This window comes from Carcharhinus amblyrhynchos, chromosome 18 (genome assembly GCF_965287045.1).
Source record: "Carcharhinus amblyrhynchos chromosome 18, sCarAmb.v2.hapA, whole genome shotgun sequence".
In the NCBI taxonomy this organism is placed as follows: Eukaryota; Metazoa; Chordata; class Chondrichthyes; order Carcharhiniformes; family Carcharhinidae; genus Carcharhinus; species Carcharhinus amblyrhynchos.
The window spans coordinates 49,598,854-49,626,414 of NC_137341.1; the positions used below are offsets into that span (position 1 = coordinate 49,598,854).

Genomic DNA, 27,561 nt, shown 5'->3' on the forward strand with positions numbered 1-27,561 from the left:
CTGCCGCAGGCAGAGATGGATTGGGACCCTGCACAGTGCAAGTTCTCTCCCCACTGAGGAATCATAGCCCCTGGCAGTGCCAACCCTTTCCTGTCCACCATTATTCCTCATCTCTCTCCTTTTCTTCTTGCCACCTCATCCCCTCATTTATCCCACTGTAAAGGAGTGTCTCCTAATCCAGTGCCATGTATTTCAGGATTACTTCTCCTCTTATCTGTTCCTCCTGTCCTCATCCACTATCTCCCTCAGTATGAAAAGCATCCTCCCTCTATTGATCCCTTCTCTGCTTACCTAAATCTAGTTATCCCTCTGCCTTTTCACCTGAATACTGGACATGGTCTTGACTTGGTTTGTGTAACAACGCAGGAAATTGATAACTAATTTCAGAAAGATTATCAAAATGCACCATTCCACAGGTTAGACAACAAAGATCAGCTTACCCGATTACTCTGCTCTTCACGTACTGGGAGATCAGGTTTTTTGTTGTTCTTTTCTGCTACAGAAGATTTGGGTTTTCTGTCAAGTGGAGTTGTTGGAGACTCCTTTGTTTTCGAAAGTACCTCCTGTACAGAAATTTGGTTTGATTTCAAATACCGGGCAGCTGGATTAAACAGCCCAAATCCCTACAGCCAAAACCAGAAAGAAGTTATAACCAAAGCTCAAAAAATGCCTGGCATTACACTGTGGCTCAACAAGTTGAAGTCAATTTATTAGTCACAAGTAAGGCTTACATTAACACTGCAATGAAGTTACTGTGAAATTCCCCTAGTCACCACAGTCATGCATCTGTCTGGGTCAATGCACCTAACCAGCATGTCTTTCAGAATGTGAGAGGAAACCAAAGCATCATGAAGAAACCCATGCAGACACAGGGAGAACATGCAAACTCCACAAAGACAGTGACCCAAGCTGGGAATCGAACCCTGGGTCCCTGGCGCTGTGAGGCAGCAGCGCTAACCACTTGCCACCGTGCCGCTCTGGACTCAATTGCTCCTATCTCTCTTTTTACTCATTTTAAAATAAACACAAAAACCTCTCACTTTGCACCAGGTAGGAAGTGGGGTTGTTCTCTCCAACCATCTGGTTTTATGTATTAGGGATGTTGAGGAAAAGCTACCATACTAGAAGCCAGAACGCTGTCTCACATTCTACACTATTTTGTGCAATCCCCAGCTTCAGGCTGAAAAGCAGCACGTGGACAAAAAAAAATCAACAGATTTGGACAAAGAATAGCATGGGGGTGGGGTCAGTGGAATTCAAATGGTCATTTGGAACACATGGAGATTTCTGTGTAAAATAAAAGCCCGCAGGATTGGGCCAGTGTATTGAGATGGATAGAATGCTGATTGCCAGATGGGAAACTAAGAGTAGGAATAAATGGATCTTTTTCCAAATGGCAGTGACTTAGTGGGGTGCCACAGGAATCAGTGCTGGGATCCCAGCTATTCACAACATGTATGAATGATTTGAATGAGGGAACTAAATGTAATAGCTCCAGATTTGCAGATGACAAAAAAAAACTGACTGGGAGGGTGATCCATGAAGAGGATGCAGGCAGAGATTCTTCAGTGTGATTTGGGGAAGTTCAGTGAATGGGCAAATTCACAGCAGAAGCAGTAAAGTGTGGATGAATGTGAGGTTATCTAATTTGGTAGCAAAAACAGGAAGGCAGATTACTATCTGAATGGCTATGGATTGAGAGATGGTAAAGTGCAATGAGACCTGGGTGTCCTTGTGCACCAGTCACTGAGTGTAAGTATGCAAGTGGTAAAGAAGGCAAATGGTATACTAGCCTTCACAGCGAAAGGATGCAAGTACAGGATGTCTTGTTGAAATTATACAGAGTCTTGCTGAGACCACACCTGGAATATTGTGTACAGTTTTGGTCTCCTTATTTGAGGAAGGATGTTCTTACTACAGAGGGAGTGCAGCAAAGGTTTACCAAAACTAATGGCATGACTGATATACGAGGAGAGATTGAGTCAGTCAGGATTATAGTCATTGGAGTGTGAAGGTGGGGGGAGCACACTGAAACATAAATTCTAACAGGGCTAGACAGGGTAGATGCAGGAAGGATGTTCCTGATGGCAGGGAAGTCTAGAACCAGGGGTCACAGTCTAAAGGATCTGGGGTAAACCATTTAGGGTGGAGATGAGGAGAAATTTCTTCATCCAGAGAGTGGGGAGCCTGTGGAATTTGGTACCAAAGAAAGCAGTTGAGATCAAAACATTGCATGTTTTCAAGGAAGTAGATATAGTTCTTGGGGATAAAGGGATCAAAGGATATGCGGGGAAAACGGGAAGAAGTTAACTGAGTTGGATGATCAACCACAAATCATAATGAATGGTGGAGCAGGCTTGAAGGGCCAAATGGCCTACTCCTATTTTAGAAAATGCAATGCCAAAGTACTAGCTACAACGGCACTGACTGTACCTTAGTGGTGTTGTTTGTAAGGCAGGGCACAGCATGACCTGCTTTCTTAAGGACATCATTAATGTAAATGTCTTCATCTGTAGAGGTATCACAAAGGAATAAGTGCAACACATCGTCAAGGTATTCACAAATCAGGGCCACCAGTGGTTGTTTTCCACAGAATCTCAGGAACTGATTTTTAGCAGCAATGCTCCAATCATTCTGTCAAAGGAAAGATAAATCTTTATAACGAAATTGTGCAGCTGGCGAGATATCACATTTCATGGGTATCGTGTCTGGAGGCAAAAAAAATTGCCAACGGTTGCAACAGGGACTTAACTTTGTTCAATTATCAAAGACGTGAATGGCAAAACGCAAACTAAAATGAATAAGCTGCAAGAACAAACAGTAAAACAAAAATATCTGTTTGAATACAAAACCAATATTTTCATATTAGACAAAATATTTCTTATGAGTAAAATATTAATCTGTATAAACTTCAATTATAGTTCCTATTTCTACATTTACAGTGGAAATACTTATGTAAACTTTTACTCGACTTCAATTTTACTCTCAGCTTTTTCACCTATATTTTCCAAATTGCTGCAAGTTTTTCAACTTATTAAACTAAAAATAACAAAATGGAACTGTGGAAAAATGAAGACTCAAATGAATGCTAAAATGGAGATTGTGTTCTGATGGAATTACATTTGCTCTTTAAATCCACTCAACTGATGAAGGAGCAAGTCTCTGAAAGCTTGTGCTATCAAACAAACCTGTTGGACTTTAACCTGGTGTTGTGAGACTTTTTACTGTTCAGGTAAAGCAGGGGTAGGCTTCATTCCCTATGAGAATTCCTCAAAGGTAGTCAACTAATAATTTTTAAATTGGGAAACTTGCCTTTAACTTGCTGGAAGGGGAATTAGAGGAGCTCCGTATAATTCGGGAAGTGGAGCAGGACATAGAAAGGAGTTATAAGGAGATAGTCACTCCTAGGAATAAGTCTTGGGTCACTGCCAGGAAGAGGGGCAAAAAGCAGTTGGGGGGACAATCCCCTGGGGCTGTTCCCCTCCAAAATAGGTTTTCGGTCCTGGAGGCTACAGTTGAGGAGAAATCAACTGGGGATAGCCAAAGGGAGCAGGTCTCTGGGGGTGAGCCTATTGGCAAGCCTCAGGTGGTTAGGGGTAAGAGATTGGGCCTCGTGATTGGGGACTCCACAGTTATGGGGACGGATAGGAGAGTTGGAGGTAAGGGTAGGGACTCTGGGCTGGTGTGTTGCCTACCAGGGGCTGGGGTCCAGGATGTATCGGACAGAGTATTCAGGACTCTTAGGGGAGAGGGAGATCAACCCCAAGTTATAGTTCATGTGGGGACACATGACATAGGGAGATTAAGGGAAGGGGATATTAAGCAAAGATTTATGGAGTTGGGGTGGAAACTCAAGGCGAAGTCAGAAAGAGTAGTTATATCTGGACTCTTGCCTGTGCCACGGGATAGATTAGAGAGGAATAGGGAGAGGGAAAGTTTGAACTCGTGGCTGAGGGGATGGTGCAGGAGGGAGGGGTTCAGGTACTTGAGCAATTGGGGCTCATTCTGGGGAAGGTGGGACCTCTATAAGAGGGATGGTCTACACCTGAACCAGAGGGGAATCAATATCCTGGGGGGTAAATTTGCAAAAGCGATGCAGGAAGGTTTAAACTGATTCGGAGGGGGGGAGGGATAGTGAGGAAAGGGGGTGAAAGTGAGGGGGGCATAGTTGGGGAATGCAAGGCACGGCATAGTGGGGGTGGGGCGGAGCAGGGTTTGAAATGCGTGTACTTTAATGCGAGGAGTATTCGCAATAAAGTGGATGAACTTGCAGCGTGGATCAGTACCTGGGACTTTGATGTTGTGGCCATTTCTGAGACTTGGATAGAGCAGGGTCAGGAATGGATGTTGCAGGTTCCGGGGTACAAATGCTTTAGTCGGAGTAGAGAAGAAGGTAGAAGGGGGGGTGGGGTAGCATTGCTAGTCAAGGACTGTATCACAGTGTCGGAGAGAAAGTTTGATGAGGACTTGTCAGTTGAGGTAGTATGGGCGGAGATTAGAAATAGGAGAGGAGAGGTCACCCTGTTGGGAGTCTTTTATAGACCTCCTAAAAGTTCTAGAGAGGTTGAGGAAAGGATTGCGGAGACAATCCTGGTTAGGAGTGAAAGTAATAGGGTAATTGTTATGGGGGACTTTAACTTTACGAATATTGATTGGAGTTGCTATAGTTCTAGCTCGCTAGAGGGGTCAGTGTTTGTACAAAGCGTGCAGGAAGGTTTTTTGTCTCAGTATGTAGACAGGCCAACTAGAGGTGAGGCTATATTGGATTTGGTGCTGGGAAATGAGCCAGACCAGGTGCTAGACTTGGAAGTTGGTGTGCATTTTGGTGATAGTGACCACAATTCGGTTACGTTCACCTTAGTGATGGGAAGAGATAGGCATGAACCTCGGGTCAGCAATTTTAGCTGGGGTAAGGGCGATTATGAGGCTATCAGGAGTGAATTAGGAAGCATGGATTGGATTAGGGGATTACAGGGACTGGGAACGTCTGAAATGTGGAGTTTTTTCAAGGAGCAGCTACTGCGAGTCCTTGATAGGTATGTCCCTGTCAGGCATGGTGGATTTGGTAGATCTAGGGAACCGTGGTGCACTAAAAGAGTTGAGTCGATGGTTAAAAAGAAAAAGGAGGCTTATGTTAGGATGAGATTGGAGGGCTCAGATAGTGCACTAGAAAGCTTTAGATTGGCTAGGAGGGAGTTGAAGAGTGAGTTGAGAAGGGCTAAAAGAGGACATGAGAAGACTTTGGCTGATAGGATTAAGGAGAATCCTAAGGCGTTCTATAGGTATGTCAAGAACAGAAGGTTGGTCAGGGCAAGATTAGGGCCAGTTACAGACAGCAGGGGGAAGTTGTGTGTGGAACCGGAGGAGATTGGAGAAGTATTGAACCAATATTTCTCTTCGGTGTTCACGCAGGGGGACATGAATATAGCTGAGGAGGACATTGGGTTGCAGGGGTGTAAAATAGACAGTATTACGGTTGATAAAGAGGATGTGCTGGAAATTCTTGAGGGGCTGAAAATAGATAAGTCCCCTGGTCTGGATGGGATCTACCCTAGGATTCTCTGGGAGGCTAGAGAGGTGATTGCAGAGCCTCTGGCTCAGATCTTCAGGTCGTCATTGGTCTCTGGTGTAGTCCCGGAGGATTGGAGGATAGCGAATGTTGTCCCATTGTTTAAGAAGGGGAACAGAGACTTTGCCGGGAATTATAGACCGGTGAGTCTTACTTCTGTTGTGGGCAAGGTTTTAGAAAAAATTATTAGGGATAGGATTTATAGTTATTTGGAGTGTAATGAATTGATTAGAAATAGTCAACATGGTTTTGTAGCGGGTAGGTCGTGCCTTACTAACCTTATTGAGTTTTTTGAGAAGGTGACCAAAGAGGTGGATGGGGGTAAGGCAGTTGACGTGGTATACATGGATTTTAGTAAGGCGTTTGATAAGGTTCACCATGGTAGGCTTCTGCAGAAAATGCAGATGTATGGGATTGTGGGTAATCTAGGAAGTTGGATCAGGAATTGGCTATCAGATAGGAGACAGAGGGTGGTGGTGGATGGTAAATATTCATCATGGAGTACAGTTACGAGTGGTGTGCCTCAGGGATCTGTTTTGGGGCCACTGTTGTTTGTAATTTTTATTAATGATCTGGATGAGGGTATAGTTGGGTGGATTAGTAAATTTGCTGATGACACCAAAATTGGAGGTGTGGTAGATTGTGAGGAAGGGTGTCATAGTCTGCAGGGAGACTTAGATAGGTTGCAGAGCTGGGCCGAGAGGTGGCGGATGGAATTTAATGCGGAGAAGTGTGAGGTAATTCACTTTGGTAGGAGCAACAGATGTGTCGAGTATAGGGCTAACGGGAGGACTTTGAATAGTGTGGATGAACAGAGGGATCTAGGTGTGTGTGTACATAGATCCCTGAAAGTTGGGAATCAAGTAGATAAGGTTGTTAAGAAGGCGTACGGTGTCTTGGCGTTTATTGGTAGGGGGATTGAATTTAGGAGTCGCAGTGTAATGTTGCAACTGTACACTACTCTAGTGCGGCCACACTTGGAGTACTGTGTGCAGTTCTGGTCCCCGCATTACAAGAAGGATGTGGAGGCGTTGGAGAGGGTGCAGAGGAGGTTTACTAGGATGGTGCCTGGTATGGTGGGGAGGTCCTATGAGGAGAGACTGAGGGATTTAGGGTTGTTTTCGTTGGAAAGAAGGCGGCTAAGAGGGGATCTTATTGAAACATATAAGATGATTAGAGGTTTAGATAGGGTGGATAGTGATAGCCTTTTTCCTCGGATGGAGAAAGCTAGCACGAGGGGGCATGGCTTTAAATTAAGGGGGGGTAGCTACAGGACGGATGTCAGGGGTAGGTTCTTTACCCAGCGGGTGGTGAAGGATTGGAATGCCCTGCCTGCTGCAGTTGTAAATGCGTCTAGTTTGGGGGCGTTTAAGAGATCTCTGGATAGGTTTATGGACGAAAAGGGATTGGTATAGGCTAGTGGGTCATTGTTTTTGTAACTGGTCGGTGCAACATCGTGGGCCGAAGGGCCTGTTCTGCGCTGTAATGTTCTATGTTCTATGTTCTATGTTTAAATGAAAGCCACAACCAAAAGCAGTTGCAGTGGTTTCAATTTTTAAACATCCTTGAAGTGGATTCAAACCACTGTATTTTTCCTACCTTACCTCAGTTGGTTGTAGCCACATAAGCGTTGATGGAACTCCTTGGGCGGGAAGCTTTGAATGACAACATCTGAGGAAGACAACAGAAGCAATGTTATGGTTCATTTAATCTTTACGGGCAAGATTTTAAGGATGGTGGGCAATGGGCGTTTGCCATTCTGAGAGTCAACGCCTAATAAGCAGCCACTGACTCTCAAATTCCCACTGTCATTTAATGTTCATTTCAGTGTTGATGCAGAGGGTGGGGAGGCAGCCTCTGTCCACATTTGGAAGAAAGACCTACCTGTGAGAGCTGTCTGCCAGTCAGATTGGCCAGCAGCTCTTCAACCTGGTCAAACATAGCACTGCAGTGGCCAGAAATGGTACTGCAATGTTCTACCTGAAACCGACTCCTGGGACCTTACACATAGAATCCCTACAGTGCAGAAGGTGGCCATTTGGCCCATCGAACCTGTACTGACCACAGTCCTACCCAGGTCCTATTCCCTTAACAGCACACATTCCCCCACACATTGGGGTCAAGTTAGCATGGCCAATCAACCTAACCTGCACACCTTTGGACAGGGAGGAAACTGGAGGAAACCCATGCAGACAAGGAGAGAACGTGCAAACTCCACACTAACCGAGGCTGGAATTGAACCTGGGTCCCTGACGCTGTGAGGCAGCAGTGCTAACCACTGTGCTGCCGTGACACCTTTGAAAAGATACATTCCGGCAGTGGGAGGGTAGGGGGCAATGATTACAGTGCTAGGAGTAGGCCAGCAAGGGAGGGGGTTCCGGAGCCCAATATCCCTTCAGAGTGAGCACCCCTCCAGGGATTTTGTATATCTGATTTGTCTAAATTCATTGAAATGTTGATTTAATGTATATTGTACTGACAGGATGACACACACTGACCCGAGTTCAATCAAAATCTACTTGAAACACAATTACATTATCATTTAAGACCTATAATCTCTTTCATGTGGGAATTTATATTTTTACATTGAACTTTTCCATTGATATCATTCCTTACAAATCACTGTTCCCATTTCTCACGGTGTACATCCTGTTAAGTAGCTCTGATCAGACAATGCTTCTTTCAGGATATTCACATCTAACTCATTCCCAGGCCAATAGCAAAAATGATCCAAAAGTAAACTACTGCAGATGCTGCAAGTATTAAATATGATTAGAAAACAGTTGGCACGATGGCACAGCGGTTAGCCTTGCTGCCTCACAGCGCCAGGGGCCTGGATTCGATTCACAGTTTGGGTCACTGTCTCTGTGGAATTTGTACATTCTCCCCGTGTCTGCATGGGTTTTCTCCGGGTGCTCTGGTTTTCTCTCTCAGTCCAAAGATGTGTGGGTTAGGTGGATTGGCCATGCTAAATTGCCCCTTAGTGTCAGGGGGACAAGCTAGGGTAAATGAATGTGGATAAGGCCTAGTTGGAGTTGTGATCAGTGCAGACTTGATTGGTCCTTCTGCACTCTATGATATGAAATATTCAGCAAGTTAGGCAGCATCAGTGGAGGGAAACAACTAACGTTTCAGGTTAATGAATACTCTTCATCAGACACAGATGCTGCCTGACCTGCAGAGTATTACCAGCAATTCTTAAAACTCAAATGATTGCTGTAGCCTATACAGTGAGATGACCCATTTTGAAATTATGCATATAACATGCTTTCTAATGAAAACCAAGCGCTCTCAAATTATTAAGACAAACACAACCTCAGGTAACTGGAGATAAGCAGACACAAAACAAATGCAGGACAAAAATGACCGACGTAAAATAAGCTGCTCTTACTTGAGGAATCTTAGTCTAGATCTTTCCACAGATGAAATATCTCCAAAGTCAACATAGTAGACCTCCACTAGTTTTTCGTCTACCACTCGATGGATGATGACACGATACCACCACACATCATCAGGGTTCCGCACACAACACACTTGTCCTGGTCGGATAAATGAATCTGGCATCACATAGCGTTCAGAGACCTCTTGATAAGAATAGCAACGTCTGAAAAGTAAAACAATATTAACACTTAAATGATGCCCATTCAGAATGACCATTTCTGCAACTGACATCACTTTGACCTGCTGTGTTTTATTTGTAAATGCATCTACAAATTTGACATTTAATTCAGTTTATTTAGTTATTGGTCACAAGTAGGCTTACATTAACACTGTAATGAAGTTACCTTGAAAATCCCCTAGTCGCCACACTCCGGCACCTGTTCGGGTATACTGAAGGAGAATTTAGCACAGCCAATGCACCTAACCAGCACACCTTTCAGACTATGGAAGGAAACCAGAGCACCCAGAGGAAACCCATGCGGACACAGGGAGAGTGTGCAAACTCCATACAGTGACCCAAGCTGGGAATCAAACCTGGGAACCTGGTGCTGTGAGACAGCAGTGCTAACCACTGTGCCATCCCAACCCAAAGGCATTTTGTTATTCTGCTATGATTAGAATTGCATTCTCCCTCCCCACATTCCCGGTAGGTAACAATAAAAGTAGTGCTTGGAAAACTGCTACATGAAATGCAAAGGAGTGCTCTATTAGATTCACCCATCCCTCTTGTCCTCTCTCAAATGGAGTGGCTGACACATCTCAGGGTGGATCACTTAACTGTAAAACACATGTTTTTGCAGATTAGGAATGGCATACTCATGCTTTGATATGACAGTCAGGGTCACCAATTCAGAGTCCATCACCATCCATCTTCTAATTAACTTCTTCAGAAAGACAAAATAAAGCTCTCGGAAAAGTTTTAGTCTCGAGTTGGACCCTTTATTCCCCTAAGCTGCGTCAACAAACATCACAAAGGTCACACAAGAACGATCAGAGGCAATGACTCACTACAGCACCTCTGACAAACAGTAAATTGGGGACTTCTTTTGCAAATGCTTATAACATTCTTCAATGATACAGGCAGGAACAAGATCAAAATCATTACTGCCCACATCATACTGTCCCTGTTCATTACTCCTCTTAAGTATAATAGTTGACTCTTGCATTTTAATTGTAGTTCAGAAAGTCAAAGACAAACCTTTTCATTAAAATGGGAGTCAATTGGATAATTTATGGTTGCGCAGACTGTATTTTGGGTTAGAATTTTAGAACAACAGCACGTTGTATATAAATGTTTTACTTGCTGGAGGGGAAGGAGACAATAATAGGCTGGATTTTCTCAGCCCTGCAGTGGCAGGCTTGGAGACAGGACAGCCATGTTGGAATGGAGCAGGCGGCCAAATTAGGTTCGTTAAGACAACAATTTGGACTGATTTTTCAGCCTGGCAGGCATTTTGCCACCAGCGGAGCAGCTCCCGCAACAGCTGAATGGAGATGGCCACCCTGTGGCAAGCTGCAGAGTCATCAGTGCTGGTGGAGCCATGCCCCATTAACTGCCACAAGCATGAAAGGCCATAACTGTGGCGGCTGAATCTGCTTCAACGGAGAGGATGGCCCTCTGGATCTGCGGTTTAGATTTTAGTTATTTTTGCACTCCTGTGCAGCCCAGGGAGGGCCTGTGTGGTCCACAACTTGCCTCAGCAGTGCTCACTTCTCCTAGTGGGGCTGCTGATATTCCAAGTTGTCATCCTTCTAATTGGGCCTGCAGCAGAGAGCCTCCTTGCTGGCCTTAATAGGGTGTCACATGGAGGTGGACATTTGGGAGACTGCCTTGTGAAAGATTGCTGATCTGGCCATCACTGTCAGTACACACAAGCTTGAGATTTCCGTTTAATCCCAGTGTCGTGGCCCTGAAGCTTGTGGCAAAATTCAGCCCAATGGGTCACAGTTAAAAGTCTGTACCTCATCTCAATCATCAGATCCTCGAGTATCACAGAGGTGCAATCCCCATAGAAACGAATATAAAACTGACTGGGCGAAGTCACGCTTTCTACAAACACACAGACAAAGGAGTTTTCCTCTAGCTCTGGTAGCTTGTAGAGATTTCCATCCTGTATGGCATCTGGTGGGATCTCAAATTCTGGTGAACACTGGGTCTTCCTGACCTGTATAAAGGAGAACAAAACTGTAAAGCAAGGTCTACTATCTTTCTTCCCATGAAACTTTTTTTTAGTACATTTACCCCCATCTCGCCACCATGTTCAGAGTCAACCGCAAAATCAACATCATCTCCACAAATGTTGTTGCTTGGTCTGAGCAGAAGATTACGTGAGCGATACAAGATGAGAACTTAGCCCAACTTGCCTATCAAGATTGGTAAATACTTTGAATGGCCTTTTATGAGTACTCCAAGTCTCTATCCTGGAGCTATCAGCATTTCCAATTCAGAGTTCAACACTTTTGTCTAGGGACTATTGTTTGTATACCTAGCCCAAAAGCTCCATCACTATGGAGATCAAGTGGTAGTTAAAACAATAGAACCTCAGAGTTGTTGGTGTTAGAAGCTATAACTACTGGAATTACCATGACATCTGATTTGTTTGGATTACGAGAAGCAGGGCCAAGGAGATGGTGTCTGCTGTGGTAGTCTGCATAGGCAAATGTAGTAGATCCAGGCAGTCTGGGACGCTGTAATTGATTCATGCAATGACTAGCCTTTTGAAACACTTCATAATGATGAATGTCACAGCCACTGGACAATTGTCATTAAGGCATACTGCTTGGTTTTTCTTAGGTACTGGGATGATGGTTGTTTTCTTAAAGTAAACAGGGACCTCAGATTCTTGTAAAGAGAGGCTGAAGGTGTCTGCGAATACCCTCACCAACTGATCCACGCAGAATCTGAGTGCTTGTCCAGGTACCCCATCTGGGCCAGTCACTTTTCGTGGATTGATCTTCAAGAAAACTGCTCTCACATCTGCAATGGTGACCCCAGATACAGGGTCATCCAGGGCTCCCAGTGCTGTCAGTGATCGCTTGCGCAAGAGGGGTGTAGAGGCGACGGCAGGGGGTGGGGGAAAGAGAGAGAGAGAGAGAGAGAGAGAGAGAGAGAGGGGTGCATTGGAGCCAGCGATTTTACGTGCCTTCAACTTGTACCCTGTTATGTCTTGCAGACCTTGCCATAGTCGGTGGGGGTCTGCGTGGCTAGCCTGGGATTCTAGCTTGGTCCGACGCTGTCTTTTGGCATCTTTGATGGATCTCCTTACATTGTATCTGGCTCTTTGTATAGGTCAGGATTGCCTGACTTGAACGCCTTAGATCTGGAGTTCAGCAAGCAGTGGATATCCCTATTCATCCATGGTGTTGGGTGGGGGAATACAAGGATTTGCTTCTTTGGCACACAGTCTTCCACACACTTACTAATGAAGTCAGTTACTGTAGTAGCGTACTTGTTCAGGCTGGTCGCAGTGTATTTAAATACTGACCAGTCACTGACTTCAAGCAGTCCTGTAGGAGATTACCCAATTTCTCAGACCAACTTTGCATGGCTTTCTTTGATAGATTCTCTCACTTCAGTTTTTGCTTGCAAGCTGGAAGCAGGAGCACAGCCTTGTGGTCTGATTTGCCAAAGTGTGGGTGGCAATAGAGTGGTAGGCATGTTTAATATTTGTGTAGCAGTAGTCTAGGACGTTTGGGCTTCTGGTGGAACAGGAAATGTGTTGGTGGTAACTTGGTAGTACGTTCTTGTAAATTGGGGGCAGATATTTGAGGCCAAGTCAACATCTGGCATGTGGGAGGCTTTCAAGTGTAAGTTGATAGGGATTCAGGACTGACACATTCCTGTAAGGATGAAGGATAAGTATGCCAAATTTAGGGAATCTTGGATAATGAGAGATATTGTGAGGATAGTCAAAGGGAAAAGGGAAGCATTTGTCGAGGCTTGGAGGTGGGACCACATGGAAGTAAGTGTGAAATATAAGGAAAGTAGAAAGAAACTTAAGAAAGGAATAAGAAGGGCTGAAAGGGATCACAAAAAGTCATTGGCCAGCAGAATTAAGAAAAATCCCAAGGCTTTTTATACATATATAAGGAGCAAGAGGGTAGCCAGGTAGAGGGTTGGCCCACTCAGGGACAGGGGAGGGAATCTATGCATAGAGCCAGAGGAAACGGACGAGGTATTAAATGAGTACTTTGCATCACTATTCACCAAAGAGAAGGACCTGGTGGATGAGGAGACTGGAAAAGGATGTGTAAATAGTTTGAGTCATGTTGAGATCAAAAAGGAGGAGGTGGTATTGGGGCTCTTGAGAAACATTAAGGTAGACAAGTCCCTAGGGCCTGATTGGATATTCCCCAGAATACTGAGAGAGGCAAGGGAGGGAATTGCCAGAACCTTGAGAGAAATCTTTGTATCCTCATTGGCTTCAGGGGAGATCCCAGAGAATTGGAGAATAGTCAATGGTTGTTCCTTTGTTTAACAAGGGTAGCAAGAATAATCCAGGTAATTACAGGCTGGTCAGCCTCACATCAGTGGTAGGGAAATTATTGGAAAGGACTCTTCAAGACAGGATTTACTTCCACTTGGAAATAAGTGAACGCATTAGTGAGAGGCAACATGGTTTTGTGAAAGGGAGATCGTGTCTCACTAATTTCATCAAGTTTTTCAAGGAAGTGACGAAGGTGATTGATGAGGGTAGGACAGTGGATGTTGTCTACTTGGACTTCAATAAGGCCTTTGACAAGGTCCCTCATGGTAGACTAGTGCACAAGGTGAAGTCGCATGGGATCAGAGGTGATCTGGCAAGGTAGATACAGAACTGGCTCGGTCATTGATGACATAGGGTAGCAGTGGGAGGCTGCGCTTCTGAATGGAGGGCTGTGACAAGTGGCGTTCTTCAGGGATCAGTGCTGGGACCTTTGCTGTTTGTAATATATATAAATGTTCTGGAGGAAAACATAACTGGTTTGATTAGTAAGTTTGCGGATGACGCAAAGGTTGGTGGAAGACCATCGGAGGATACAGCAGGATATAGATTTGTTGGAGACTTGGACGGAGAGATGGCAGATGGAGTTTAATCCAGACAAACATGTGGTAATGCATTTTGAAAGGTCTAATACAAATAGGAAATATACAGTAAATGGCAGAACCCTTAAGAGTATTGATAGGCAAAGGGATCTGGGTGTACAGGTACACAGGTCACTGAAAATAGCAACGCAGGTGGAGAAGGTAGTCAAGAAGGCATACGACATACTTGCCTTCATCGGCCAGGACACTGAGTTTAAAAACTGGCAAGTCACGTTGCAGCTTTATAGAACTTTAGTTAGGCCGCACTTGGAATACAGTGTTCAATTCTGGCTGCCACATTATCAGAAGGATTTGGCAGCTTTGGAGAGGGTACAAAAAGATTTACTAGAATGTTGCCTGGTATGGAGAGCATTAGCTAGGAGGAGAGGTTGGAAAAAACTGGTTTGTTCTCACTGGAACAATGGAGGTGGAGGGGCAGCCTGATGGAAGTCTACGAGATTATGAGAGGCATGGACAGAGTGGATAATCAGAAGCTTTTTCCCCCAGGGTGGAAGAGTCAATTACTAGGGGGCATAGGTTTAAAGAGATGTACGAGGCAAGTTTTTTTTTTAAACATAGAGGATGGTGGGTGCCTGGAACTCACCACTGAGGTAAGTAGTACAAGCCGAGATGATAGTAACTTTTAAGGGGTGACTTGACAAATACATGCATAGGATGGTAATGGAGGGATATGGTATCCGGAAGGGTAGGGGGTTTTAGTTCAGTCGGGCAGCACGGTCAGTGCAAGCTTGGGGAGCCAGAGGGCCTGTTCCTGTGCTGTAATTTTCTTTGTTGGGTTTGCACATTCTCAACGTCTGCATGGGTTTTCACTGGATTTCTGGTTTCCTTCCACTGTCCAAAGACATGCCAGTTAGCTAGATTAGCCAAGCTAAATTGCCTCTTAGCTTGTTAGTGTGTGAGAGGGAGTGGCTATGCTTGATGTGGTGTAATGCCCCTCACTCTACAAGCCCCTGGTGACAGACTGGCAACCTGTTCCAGAAATAATTAGCTGCAGAAAGTCTGACCTATGCACTGTTAAGCTGTGGAAAGGTTGAGAGAGAGAGAGAGAGAGAGAGAGAGAGAGAGCGCGCAAGCAAGGTTTTGTAAGATGGTTATGTTTTAAACTACCTCGTTACATAAAACGGAGAAAAGAGAGTTGTGTGAACTACTACAAGTTCTGCCCAATGACAGGCCTGTGGGGCTTGGTTACCATGGAGACCAGAGGCTTGTTTAAATGCTGTTGAAACGCGTGTGCCAGATTTTAACACCTGTAAACAAAGGCAGAAGCAGATGGTCATGTTATTGCAGACTTTCTGTCTCACTGATTTTAGATGCCAAGAGAGAGACAAAGAGAGAGGCAGAGACATCAGTGGCAACAGGCAGCAAGGAACAGGCTGCTGTGTGTTAGCTTCCCAGCGGAATACTGATGGCAGCTGCTCACCTAGCTGAGGAGAAGCAGGAACGAGCAGGAATTGAAGAATTTTGAAAGATTTGTCCAGGCACGGCCAAGGGAAGGAATTATCAGGGTCAACTCTGGATTTCTCGGAAGACAGAGGGAAAGGATTCTTAACAGTTGCTGGGTGTTATGATGAAGCAAAACAGGAACAGGTAAACCAATTAGGAAAGGAAAGTGACTTTGGACTGCTTCTTCAAAAAAAACTTCAATTCTGTGGAGAGTACCAACATGGTGTGGGATTATCAGTCATGTTAAGACATTTATATGGGTCATCTGGGCAGCGCAGTGGTTGGCACTGTTGCCTCACAGCACCAGGGTTCAATTCGGCCTGAGGTCACTGCCGTGTGGAGTCTGCACATTCTCCCCATATCTGCATGGATTTCCTCTGGTGCTCTGGTTTCCTCTCTCAGTAAAAAGATGTGTGGGTTAGGTTGATTGGCCATGCTAAATTGACCCTAGTGTCAGGAGATTAGAAGGGTAAATATGTGGGGTTATGGGGATAGGACTAGTGGGATTGTGGTCAGTGCAGACTCGAAGAGCCTAATAGCCTCCTTCTGCATTGTAGAGGTTGTATCTTTTCTGTAGTTTAGAGTTTTAGTTGCCTAAATAATGTTTACTTGATGTTAGTTTGGTACAGCAAAAGTCCTAAAAATTTACCTTAAACCTTATCATGTGATTCCTTTAAGTTAGTCACTGGGAATCTAGATCGGTTTCTGTAAGGTTATTAGTCTTACAGGGATCGTAATACACTGATCCTATATCCCAGAAAATGGAATGAATAATATAGCAAAATTGCAGGTTAGGGTTCAAGTCCCGTGGTTGTCAGAAACTGGTAATAGCATTCTGCAAAGGTTTTGATGCTAGGAGATCCTCTATAAAAAAGCAGTTTACACAGAATTAAGTTAAATTGATACAAGTTATAAGAGTGGCCTTTCAGTGGGTGGCACGGTAGCACAGTGGTTAGCACTGCTGCCTTATAGCACCAGGGACCCAGGTTCGATTCCCGGCTTGGGTCACTGTCTATGCGAAGTCTGCATATTCTTTCCGTGTTTGCGTGGGTTTCCTCTGGGCGCTCTGGTTTCCTGCCACTGCCCAAAAGGTGTGCTGGTTAGGTGCATTGGCCATGCTAAATTCTCTCTCAGTGTCCCTGAACAGGTGCCGTAGAGCAGTGACTGGGGGATTTTCACAGTAACTTCATCACAGTGTTGATGAAATCCAATATGTGGTACTAATGTGTGGCATTAATCCATCATTATGAAAGGCTTCGAAAGGTTAGTCATGGCTCAAATCAATTCCAGTCTCCTGGACTACCTGGATCCACTACTGTTTGCCTACCGCTGCAATAGGTCCACAGCAGACACCATTTCCCTAGCCCTGCACTCAACCCTGGAATACCTAGATAACAAGAACACCTATGTCAGACTCCTATTTATCGACAACAACTCAGCCTTCAACACTAATATTCCCATAAAACTCATCTCCAAACTCTGTGGCCTGGGTCTTGGCTCCTCCCTCTGTGACCGGATCCTCAAGTTCTTAACTCATAGACCATAATCAGTAGGATGAGCAACAACACCTCCTCCATGATCACCGTCAACACTGGTGCTCCACAAGGCTGTGTTCTCAGGCCCCCTACTACATTCCTCATACACCCATGACTGTGTTGCCGACTCCCCTTCCGTCTTCCTAACAGCTTTCTCCTTTAAATAGGTCAGCTACGAGTAGGGAAAGATTTGTGTCAATGAAGACTGTCTACAGAACAATGTAAACTGAGCTAAAAAGAAATGAAAAAGAACTTTGACAATGAGTTGTGCACTAGTTGGCTTGTACTCCCAGCTTGTCTCTAAGGAAATTTCTAACTTCCACCTTTGAGACCTCATTCCAATTACATTATTTATACATCCCTTACATTTGTCAATTTCATTAACCCATGCACAAGATACGTGAGCGCAACTTGCCAGTGCCAAAGCGGCCACAGAAATAGGTGTAATCTCAGGTACAGATTCCAGGTTGCACTTACATGGGAAATTCCGGGCATTGGACCAGTAACAGGATTGAGGAATAATAATCATAACAATAATATTATTCAAGATAAAATTTTAAATTGAAAATGATTTTAATCTTTACCTTTTCCACATTAAATGTTTGAAGACTGAAGTTCTTTTCAGGCTCCCAATTGTCTGCTATAAACGCATTCTTTCGGTCTGCAGATGGCAATGAATTGATTCTGTTGAGTTGCGATTCCACTTGCTCTAGAAAAGAAGAAGACATTAAAAACCGATGATGATATTAAAGTATTTGCACTGAAGAAAAGTAGAAAAGATTTTCTATATTAATCTCCTATGGTACATCTTTTATAAAATGCTGCAGCCCCACCTGGAATACTGTGTGCAGTGCTGGTAGCCATACTGTAGTGGGTACATCCTGGCATTAAAATATACAAAAGTGAAACAAGTTAATCACTTGAGATTGAATAGTAATGCCACCAGAAATGTTTACACTGGAGAAAGATAGCTCAGAAGTAACAGACATTTGCAAGCTCCTCAGGGGAATGGATAAATTAAGCTTTTAACACACAGTTGTTGATCACAAATTCTACAAAGTACTAAACAGATACTCAAAAGAGGGAAGGTAAACAGACAGTTTAAATTTAACTGCAAAGTTATGACTGTGTGAAGCAGACTGCTGGGGGACACAATGGAATATGTTGCTAAATTCAGGAGAACATAGGATGGCTATTTGACAGAGAAAGGATACAATAATCTTAGAGCTATGGGATCAGGCTGATGGATTGCCTTAATCTAGTCTGGTCTTATAGTTTATTTCCACGCATTCTCAATAGTATGCTTGAATCCAAATTTAAGGTCAGCACCAAATATTTGAATGTGAATTTTCCTTCCCCACACATTAGAGCTTTGGTGTGAGATTCCTAATTCAATGCAACTATGGGGCGACATGGTAGCACAGTGATTAGCACTGCTGCCTCACGGCACCAACAACCCAGGTTCAATTCCCAAGCTTACGTCACTGTCTGAGTGGAGTCTGCACTTTCTCCCTGTGGGTTTCCTCCCACAGGCTGAAAGACGTGCTGGTTAGGTGCATTGGCCACACTAAATTCTCCCTCAGCGTACCCGAACAGGCGCCGGAGTATGATTATTAGGGAATTTTCACAGTAACTTCATTGCAGTGTTAATGTCAGCCTACCTGCGACACTAATAAATAAATAAACAAACAAACTTTAAACTATATACTACAGACCCAGACCCACTGGGAACTAGATTGAGATTTCCCAGACTTATGTTATTTTGCAGCCATATAGTTGATAGAATGACAAACCCTTTTATCAACATTGTAAATATAAGATGATACTGGATAAAATATCAGGCATTTTCCACAGGTGTGGAAGAGAAACCCTAGCCACTGTTTTCACAATCTTCTAAAGGCTAAGAAAATGTAGAGAAGAATTTAGAAAAGTTTATTTCAATATTTAACGAACACAACAAATCTGTAGGAATCTAAAACATGACTGCGACCTCAAGAATTTGCCGAAAGGAGAACATTTTGTAATCAACAGAAAACAAACAGTGCTTTATTAGCCTTTTACTTTTAAGTGACTTGCAGTGTTTGATGTCGAAGACCAGCCAGTCCTGGTTAACTGAGTCACGTTCCACACACAGGGTATCACTTAAGGCACCAACAAGTTCAGTCACACTATAGAAGCCCAAATCCTTTAAGGGAAGTTCCATTCCAAAAATATTCTGAAAGTCAAGCAAACGATATTTTCTGATTAAGCCATTAGCCTGCTGTTAGTTGGAAGTAGTTTGCTCACTAAATGCCCAACAGGACACAAACTACGTTGTGGATCCTCAAGAATAGGGTGGCACAGTGGTTAGCACTGCTGCCTCATAGCGCCGGGAACACAGGTCTGATTGCTGGCTTGGGTCACTGTTTGTGTGGAGTTTACATATTCTCCCCGAGTCTATGGGTTTCCTCCGGGTGCTCCGGTTTCCTCCCACAGTCTGAAAGACATGCTGGTTAGGTGCATTAGCCATGCTGAATTCTCCCTCAGTGCAGTGGAGTGTGGCAACTAGGAGATTTTCACAATAACTCATTGTAGTGTTAACATAAGCCTACTTGTGACACTAAGAAATAAACTTTAAAAAATTATATTTGCTTCAATAGGTGTTCCTAGGTATCCCTGCCCCTTCCTGTCAAAAGACAATATTCAATTTGTACATCTTCTGTACGTTGGAAAGGAAAACTACGGCAAACTTTAGTGAAGTTTCAGTATCACACTTGGTGATTTAACGAACGGTTGGTTAAGATCAGGTAGGACAAAACGAGATTGTAAGAAGCAGCTGACAATCACTTTTTACAAAATATGTGGTAATTTGTGTAACTTCATCCAGCCAAAGTGGTCTTTTTACACGTACATTACATTATCATGTTCCACTAAAAAGGATTGAGTGGGCTCATACCAAGGGTGGGGTGCCCAAACATGTTTCAAATCGATGACTGACTACCGGAAGAATTTCTTCCCTGCTCCAAAACTGCCAGGATAACAAGGCAATTCTATTCCATAAAAATGAATGAAGAGAAAGTTCTGAACAAGGTAGAGGCAAAACTTCTGAATTCTATTTGAAAGCAACAAAATATACTGAATCATATTTTTTGAATTATTCGATATTACTTAACAGTTAGTTGAAATTCATTACAAAAATGTCAAGGATGGCTAAGAAAATGGCTAATTGGCTAAAATAACACATTCAGGAGATTAAAAAAAAGACAAAAACAAAGAAAATTACAGCACAGCAAGAGGCCCTTCAGCCCTCCAAGCCTGCCCCAACCATGCTTCCCGAATGAACTAAAACCCCTTACCATCCCAGGGACCATATCCCTCTATTCCCATCCTATTCATTTATTTGTCCAGATGCCCCTTAAAAGTCACTATCGTATTTTCTTCCACTATTCCACCCAGCAGTGAGTTCCAGGCACCCACCACCCTCTGTGTAAAAAAAAAATGCCACATACATCTCCTTTAAATCTTGTCCCTCAAACTTTAAACCTATGCCCCCTAGTAATTGACTCTCCCATCCTGGGAAAAAGCTTCTGACTATCTGTTTATCTTATCAGCTCATTAAAAACGTCAACATAATTTAGCAAGTGTACTTTACTAAAATTCAGAGGATGTTAGTGATGTACAAGCAACCTTCTCAACCAATTATCATTTTAAAGATTCTATTAAGATGCTTTACTGAATGAACAGGCTAACCCACAGCCTTATTCTTGTACATAAGTTCACAGATGCATGTTTGATATTTATGGATTCTGGAGTTACCTTGAATTCCGTTGGGAGTTTGGATGCCAATAACCCATTAGGTCGTCGTGCTACTGTCTAAATTAGAGACAGAATAGATCAAATCAGAAACCGCATGCAGAACTGAACTAAGAACATACTTTTCATTCCCAAGTTCTGGCTAAACTAATCTGAAGTCAGTGAAGCTTGCAGTTCCAGGTCTCGATATAAGATTCGCACAGCATCCAGTATAAATCAATTTTAAATTCTGAATTTGAATCTGCCAAAGAAAATGAAGGATTTCAAAACCAATCAGTGCCACAGAGCAGACAAAAGAGAGCCAGAACCATCTGAGCTCTTACCATAAAATACGGCAAATTTTCCAGTATAGAAAATTCAATATTAGCCTCAAAAGTGTGTGGCATTTTGGCACCAACATTTAATGAATTATTTTAGGAGGAAAACGAATAAATTAACTTGCAACAAACAATGCCACAAATAATGGAAATTGTTGAAAAAGATGTGCTGACAAATTTTTTTGTCTTGGCTCATTAGGACAGACACAAGATCAAATTTTAAAAGGGAGCAACAATTCATATTGCATGAGAAAAGTTGCTGACGGCCTTAATCAGACTCCACTTGCCAATCATTGTAATGGAGAATGAGCCAGGGAACTATTGTCTCCCAAGCTTTTTAATTCAAAAACAGCACAATGCCTGGACATGTTCCTTTTGCTTGCAGCAGGCTGGATCCCGCATACCTATATATTTAGCTGCCAGCAAGCCTAAGTGAGCCATATTGTGAACCTGACTAATAATCATAACATAAATCACACGTGTAATTCTTAGCACATTTAGATTGATCTGCAAGTGCTGACCAATTGTGAAACATCATGTTCTGAGTTTTGCAAGCCTTAGCTGGCCGAGTCCAATCAGCACTCTGCCTATTCTGAACATGTGAAATTTGGTTTGGAAATTTGGTACTTGTATTATATCTTGAGGAGTACAAGGCAAAAAGCTTTGACAGCATCTCTATTTTTTCAACAGTACTCAAGTTCTGTACTATCGAGAATGAAAAACTCTAAAATTCATAGCCATCAAGTCTGAAGCTTATGATATATTGGCATGAGCTCATGCTCTTTTCATACAGCAATCATTTTGCTCTGGTCAAATCATTTTCATTTTCATCCTCCAATATTTCCCAAAAGCTATTCACAAGGGTGTGCACATATCTATTGCGTGGCATCTTTCAGCGGTGAAAGTTTGTAAGTCAATCATTCAATTATCCCACTTGACTTCCAGGTGGTTTGCTTTTTGCTACTTTGAGTGACTACAGGGATTATTTGTTTGTAGACATTTTGCATTTTGACCAACATTTGACCAATGTTATTCAGTAGCAGATGAATGAATAAAGCTCTGGCCACTGTCCTCTCTGTTCTTTCAAAATTCAAATTCACATTCCCAATCTATATCCTTACAGGATTTGCTTGCTAATTGGCAAAATCACTGGCTCACTATCTCAAAACTATTATTGTTCTTCAACTCAATTGCTTCCCTGGGCTGCCATTCCAAGCATTAATCCCCCTCTGAAACAACTCTCTGATCTACCTGTCCCCCTAACTTTGAATCCCAGTGCTGGATAAGCAATTTATCAGAGCTCAAATAGCTGTATAATCCTCAAGGATCCTGAATATCTATATCTGGCAAGTAAATTCAGCTTCTGTAGTCTCTCCCTGTAAGTCAGGCATCTGATGCTCAGCATCGATGTTTTAAGTCCTTTGCTACAGATTTTCCACTGCCACAATGTTCTTCCTGTAATATGGCAATGGCAATCAGAAATTCACAATGGTACGGAACCACAGAACATAGAACACTACAGTACAAACAGGCCCTTCGGCCCACAAGTTGCACCGAACACATCTTTACCTACGAAGCCATAGAACTAACTGTAACTCCCAATCCCATCAGATCCCATATATTCATCCAGAAGTCTTTTAAAAGACCCCAGCGAGTTCGCCTCTACCACCACCGACGGCAGCCGATTCCACTCACTCATCACCCTCTGAGTGAAAAACTTACCCCGACATCTCCTCTGTGCTTGCTTTCCAGCACCTTAAACCTGTGTCCTCTCATAGTGACCATTTCAGCCCTGGGAAATAGCCTCCGAGAATCCACCCTATCTATTCCTCTCAACATTTTATAAACCTCTATCAGGTTGCCTCTCAACCTTCGTCTCTCCAGGGAGAAGAGACCTAGCTCCTCAACCTATCTTCATAAGGCATGCCTCCCAATCCAGGCAACATCCTTGTAAATCTCCTCTGCACCTTCAATAGATTCCACATCCTTCCTGTAGTGAGGCGACCAGAACTGCGCACATCTGGAGTATTAAGACCCAGTACAAGATTAGTATCACATCCCGCAATCTGCGTTCCATTCTAACATAATACTTCAACATTCAGTGGGATTGTAAGTGCTTGGTCCAGTTTGAAAGTAAGAGTGCTTAAAATTTTCAGGCCTGGACATTTTGGAAATGTATCTTGTGAATTCATCCAATATAAATACTTGAATAATTAATTGAAATTGGGATATATTCCTAAATCAATGGGAAGTTTCTACTCAATACCCGAGAGTCAGGTATTCAGTTTTCAAAAGATTGAATGTTCTGAACAAGGCACCATTTATCCACTGATAAAACTTTTACTCACAATTTGGTCACAGTGACCCCAACATCATTTTGCTAGTCGTCACTGACTGATAACAGTAAGTTCACCCTCCCCCAAATCTAAAAAAATTGCTCAACCACACTTTTCCCCAAAGATTGTACTGGGGAATTTTACCCTCAGTCTCTCTCATAAGAAAAAGAGGAAATAAATGGATCGAAAACATGAAAAAAAATATTTCCAGGAACCACAAAATTGGTCTTGTAAATTCAAGTCAATCTTTCCCCATCTCCCTTAAGATGAGCAGGAAATGACAATCAATCTATCACATCTGTTCAGTGAACAGTCTCTGAAATTATGTTGGAGCCACAAACTTAATAGTTTTGAAATACTGGGTTGTATATTTGACTGTATGTTTGTTTACAGTTTTAAAATGCATGAGTGACTAACAGCCAATGTGACCCTTGTTAGGATACCTGATCAGAAACCCTAAGAGATATTATGAAGCCAAACTAGACCCCAACAATTTTCTACTTTGGCATAAATGTTTCACTCCAGGTGCAATTCTACTGATAAACTGGGAAGCTTTTAAGCAAAACAAACTTTATTTAACAACATGGTTTAACTATAACAAATGAATTTGCTTAACTTTTAACGATTGAACAATACAAGATACAATTCTTAACTGCTAATCTATCTCTATGAGTTCCAAACAAGTAAAATTTCCCCTATAGATTTAAATCCCTCTTTATAATTAATTAGCGAAACACAGGCATTCTTGCTTGTGACTTAGGTTAACAGTTCAGGAGCTTTCAGAAAATCTCTGGAGAAAGAAAGGCAGAGAGACACCTGCTTCTTCTAGCAGATCCAGGTAGCAACTGCTTGTATTGTAAAATGAAACACTTTCTTTCCTGCAAGCTTAGTTTCTCCCATTAATCACAAGACTCCATCAATCAACTTAATCAAAACTTACAAGACTGTACAAGATTGCTTAATCAACCTTATAAGGGCAGCACGGTGGCACAGTAGTTAGCACTACTGCCTCACAGTGCTAGGACCTGGGTTTGTTTTTTGGCTTCTGCACGTTCTCTCCTTTTCTGTGTGGGTTTCCTCCAGATGCACTGGTTTCCTCCCACAGTCCAAAAGATGTGCTGGTTAGGTACACTGGCCACGCTCAATTCTCCCTCAGTGTACCCAAACAGGCGTTGCATGTTGCGACTAGGGGATTTTCACAGTAACTTCATTGCAGTGTTATCATAAGTCTACTTGCAACACCAATAAATAATTATTAAAAGCCCAGGAAAAGTTAAATAAGCAAAAGATTCATTAACTCTACAAAGTAGCACATTCCTAGCTAAAATCAGTTATTAACTGCATTTCTAGCATTTGCTGCAAGTTTCCCAGACAAATTGACTCTTGTAGCAAAATACTATCTCTTAAAGCAACCCCACCTTACACATATAGTGGCATCACACCCTACTTGTTAAACCTAGCTGAAGAAATACAAATATGGTATTTTAATGCTCTTTATGAACTTGTTTTCCATCTGCACTATCAAAAAAACATTAAAGATGATGTTTCTCTGTAGCTTTAAAACTTTAGGATCAATTGCCCCCATCTACAATTATTTTCAAAGTGTCTAAGTTTCAAGCCTACCACCACATAGTTTAATACAAATATATCCCTCCTTGCTCTCCTTAACCTTCCCCCTTCCAACACAAAAAAAGTGAAACAATATTTACTTTCTACTTACAAACCGAATTTTCTCCTTCATTTGTGAATCAATGGTACCTTCGACCCCTTTATCTACAAGTACCGTCCTCAGGTCTTCTACAAGCTTGAAAACCAAAATGTACAGGTTAAAACCACATTAGTACAAAGCATCAATTAAAGAACAGAGTTGAAGGCAGTGAACAATACAGCAACAATTTCTGACACCTGCCTTATCCCATTTAGACCCAGGCATGAATCAGAAAATGATGACAGGCAGTCCATGCCTTTTCATTTACGGTTGGCTAATGGTCAGTCTACTTTCAATAAAAGCAATTAAACCATTCACTTGCCTCCACCAATTTTGTTGATTATAAAGCCATGATAACCTCCTTCAATGTAGATTACTCCATTAAATACCAAAAACTGGCCAACGGGGCGGCACAGTGGTTAGCACTGCTGCCTCACAGTACCAGAGACCCAGATTCCATTCCTAGTTTGGGTGACTGTCTGTGTGGAGTCTGCACATTCTCCCCATGTCTACGTGGGTTTCCTCCAGGTGCTCCGGCTCCCCCCCCCCTCAGTCTGAATATGTGCGGGTTAGGTTGATTGGCCATGCTAAGTTATTCCTTAATGTCATGGAGATTAGTGGAATAAATATGTGGAGTTGTGGGGATAGGGCCTAGACAGTGCCTGAATGGCCTCCTTCTGCACTGTAGGTATTCTATGATTCTAGCTAAATGGGTGTAGTGGAGTGGGCAAGGCAGGGGGAAAAAAAAAATCACAAGTCACGGTCACCAGAATTTCTTTACCATGCTTATCACTAAAAAATAAATCATGGTCATTTTCTTTCATGGAAGAGTTTCAACAGGAGTTCTGGAGGGACAGCTGAAACCCAGATTTGAACAGTCTACACTCAAGATAGAAACAGAAATAACTTTGGCAAATTATCCAATGTGCTTGAAATACCTTTATCTGAATACCGTAGGTGATCACTTGTAGCAAGTTATTCTCCCTCATCTCCATTGATAGAGAACAGTTTTGGATGAGCACCAGCACATAGATTATTAAAATTGCAGCCTTACATCTCAAAATACATGAAAATTCCTACATGGGCTTTAACTTGCAGTATCAATTATGTCCATCTGTGGTGCCGTCAGAAGTGATTCTAAATGTTAAACTCCTAGGTAACACTAGCTGGAAAACAGACAGGAACGAATTACAATCCCCGAGTTGGTCACATGCCCAGTACATGTAAATCAGCGGGTATTGCTAGAATGGGGTGGTGCCTGTTTTTCTTACTTGCTCCAGAGGTAGCAATATAGCCACTCAACCTGGTGTAATAGACAATACAATGCTGCAAATGCAAACCAGGACAGGTCAGTATCTGTAAAAAGAGAAAATACAAGACAATGATGCTTCAGGTGTGCATCTTTCATCAGAAAGGTTGTGATGAGGGGTACACTGTCAAAATGAAGCAATAAATGCTGACTGCTGTGCATTTCTGCCATTTCATTTTTTCTAACGTTTAGATTTGTAATAATCTTTTATCTGGTTTACCAAAATATGACATTTACTCATACAAGTTCTCTTCCAAGGTGCACACTTCAAGTGGTTACACTTCTTTATTTACCAGCTTATAAATTTTCATTGGAGGGTATTCAGTCCTTTGATTCTGTTCCAGCATACAATTACCTTCTGGTTGATCTGCATCTCCACTTACCTACATTTCCTCCATATTCTTTGATGACCTTACCTCAGAACTTTACAGCACAGAAAGAGGCTCTTCGGCCCATTGTGTCCAAGCTAGCCATCAAGGATGTATCTATTCAAATTCCATTTTCCAGCATATGGTCCATAGCCTTGTATGCTATGGCATTTCAAGTGCTCATCTAAATGCTTCTCCAATGTTGTGAAGAACTTCCCACTTCCACCACCCTTTTAGGCAGTGAAATTCCAGATTCCCACCAGCCTTTAAGAGTAAAAACGTTTTTCCTCAAATCCCTCTAAATCTCCTTCTCCTTACTTATTGACCCTTCTAAGGGGAAAAAGTTCTTACCCATCGATAACCATCATAATTTTGTACACCTCAATCAGGTTCGCCCTTCAGCCTTCTCTGCTCAAAGCAAAACAATCTGAGCCCATCCAGCTTCTTTTTGTATCTGAAACACTCCAGCCCAGGCAACATTCTGATGAATCTCCTTGGCACTCTTTCTAGTGCAAGCACATCCTTCCTATAGTGTGGCAACAGGCATCGCACACAGTACTCCAGCTGTGGCCAAATGAGCATTTTGTATAGCTCCTCACTCCTCTTAAATATATGCCTTGGCTAATAAAGGCAAACATCCCAAATGTCTTCTTAACC

The 27,561-nt window shown here is 42.7% G+C and overlaps 1 protein-coding gene across 1 annotated transcript in view; it reads right to left on the reverse strand.

Moving 5' to 3' along the window:
• The window catches only part of tdrd5 (tudor domain containing 5), a 45,709-nt gene that overhangs the window by 12,424 nt on the left and 5,724 nt on the right, over positions 1 to 27,561 (reverse strand). Inside the window, exons 4-14 of the mRNA XM_080206161.1 lie at positions 25,240 to 25,323; positions 20,870 to 20,926; positions 19,136 to 19,289; positions 17,908 to 17,955; positions 17,659 to 17,783; positions 10,973 to 11,175; positions 8,961 to 9,173; positions 7,174 to 7,240; positions 3,320 to 3,322; positions 2,434 to 2,634; positions 441 to 623 (exon numbers count right to left, since the gene is read on the reverse strand). Of these exons, the coding sequence (XP_080062287.1) occupies positions 441 to 623; positions 2,434 to 2,634; positions 3,320 to 3,322; positions 7,174 to 7,240; positions 8,961 to 9,173; positions 10,973 to 11,175; positions 17,659 to 17,783; positions 17,908 to 17,955; positions 19,136 to 19,289; positions 20,870 to 20,926; positions 25,240 to 25,323 (1,338 nt within the window). The remainder of the gene's footprint in view (positions 1 to 440; positions 624 to 2,433; positions 2,635 to 3,319; positions 3,323 to 7,173; positions 7,241 to 8,960; positions 9,174 to 10,972; positions 11,176 to 17,658; positions 17,784 to 17,907; positions 17,956 to 19,135; positions 19,290 to 20,869; positions 20,927 to 25,239; positions 25,324 to 27,561) is intronic.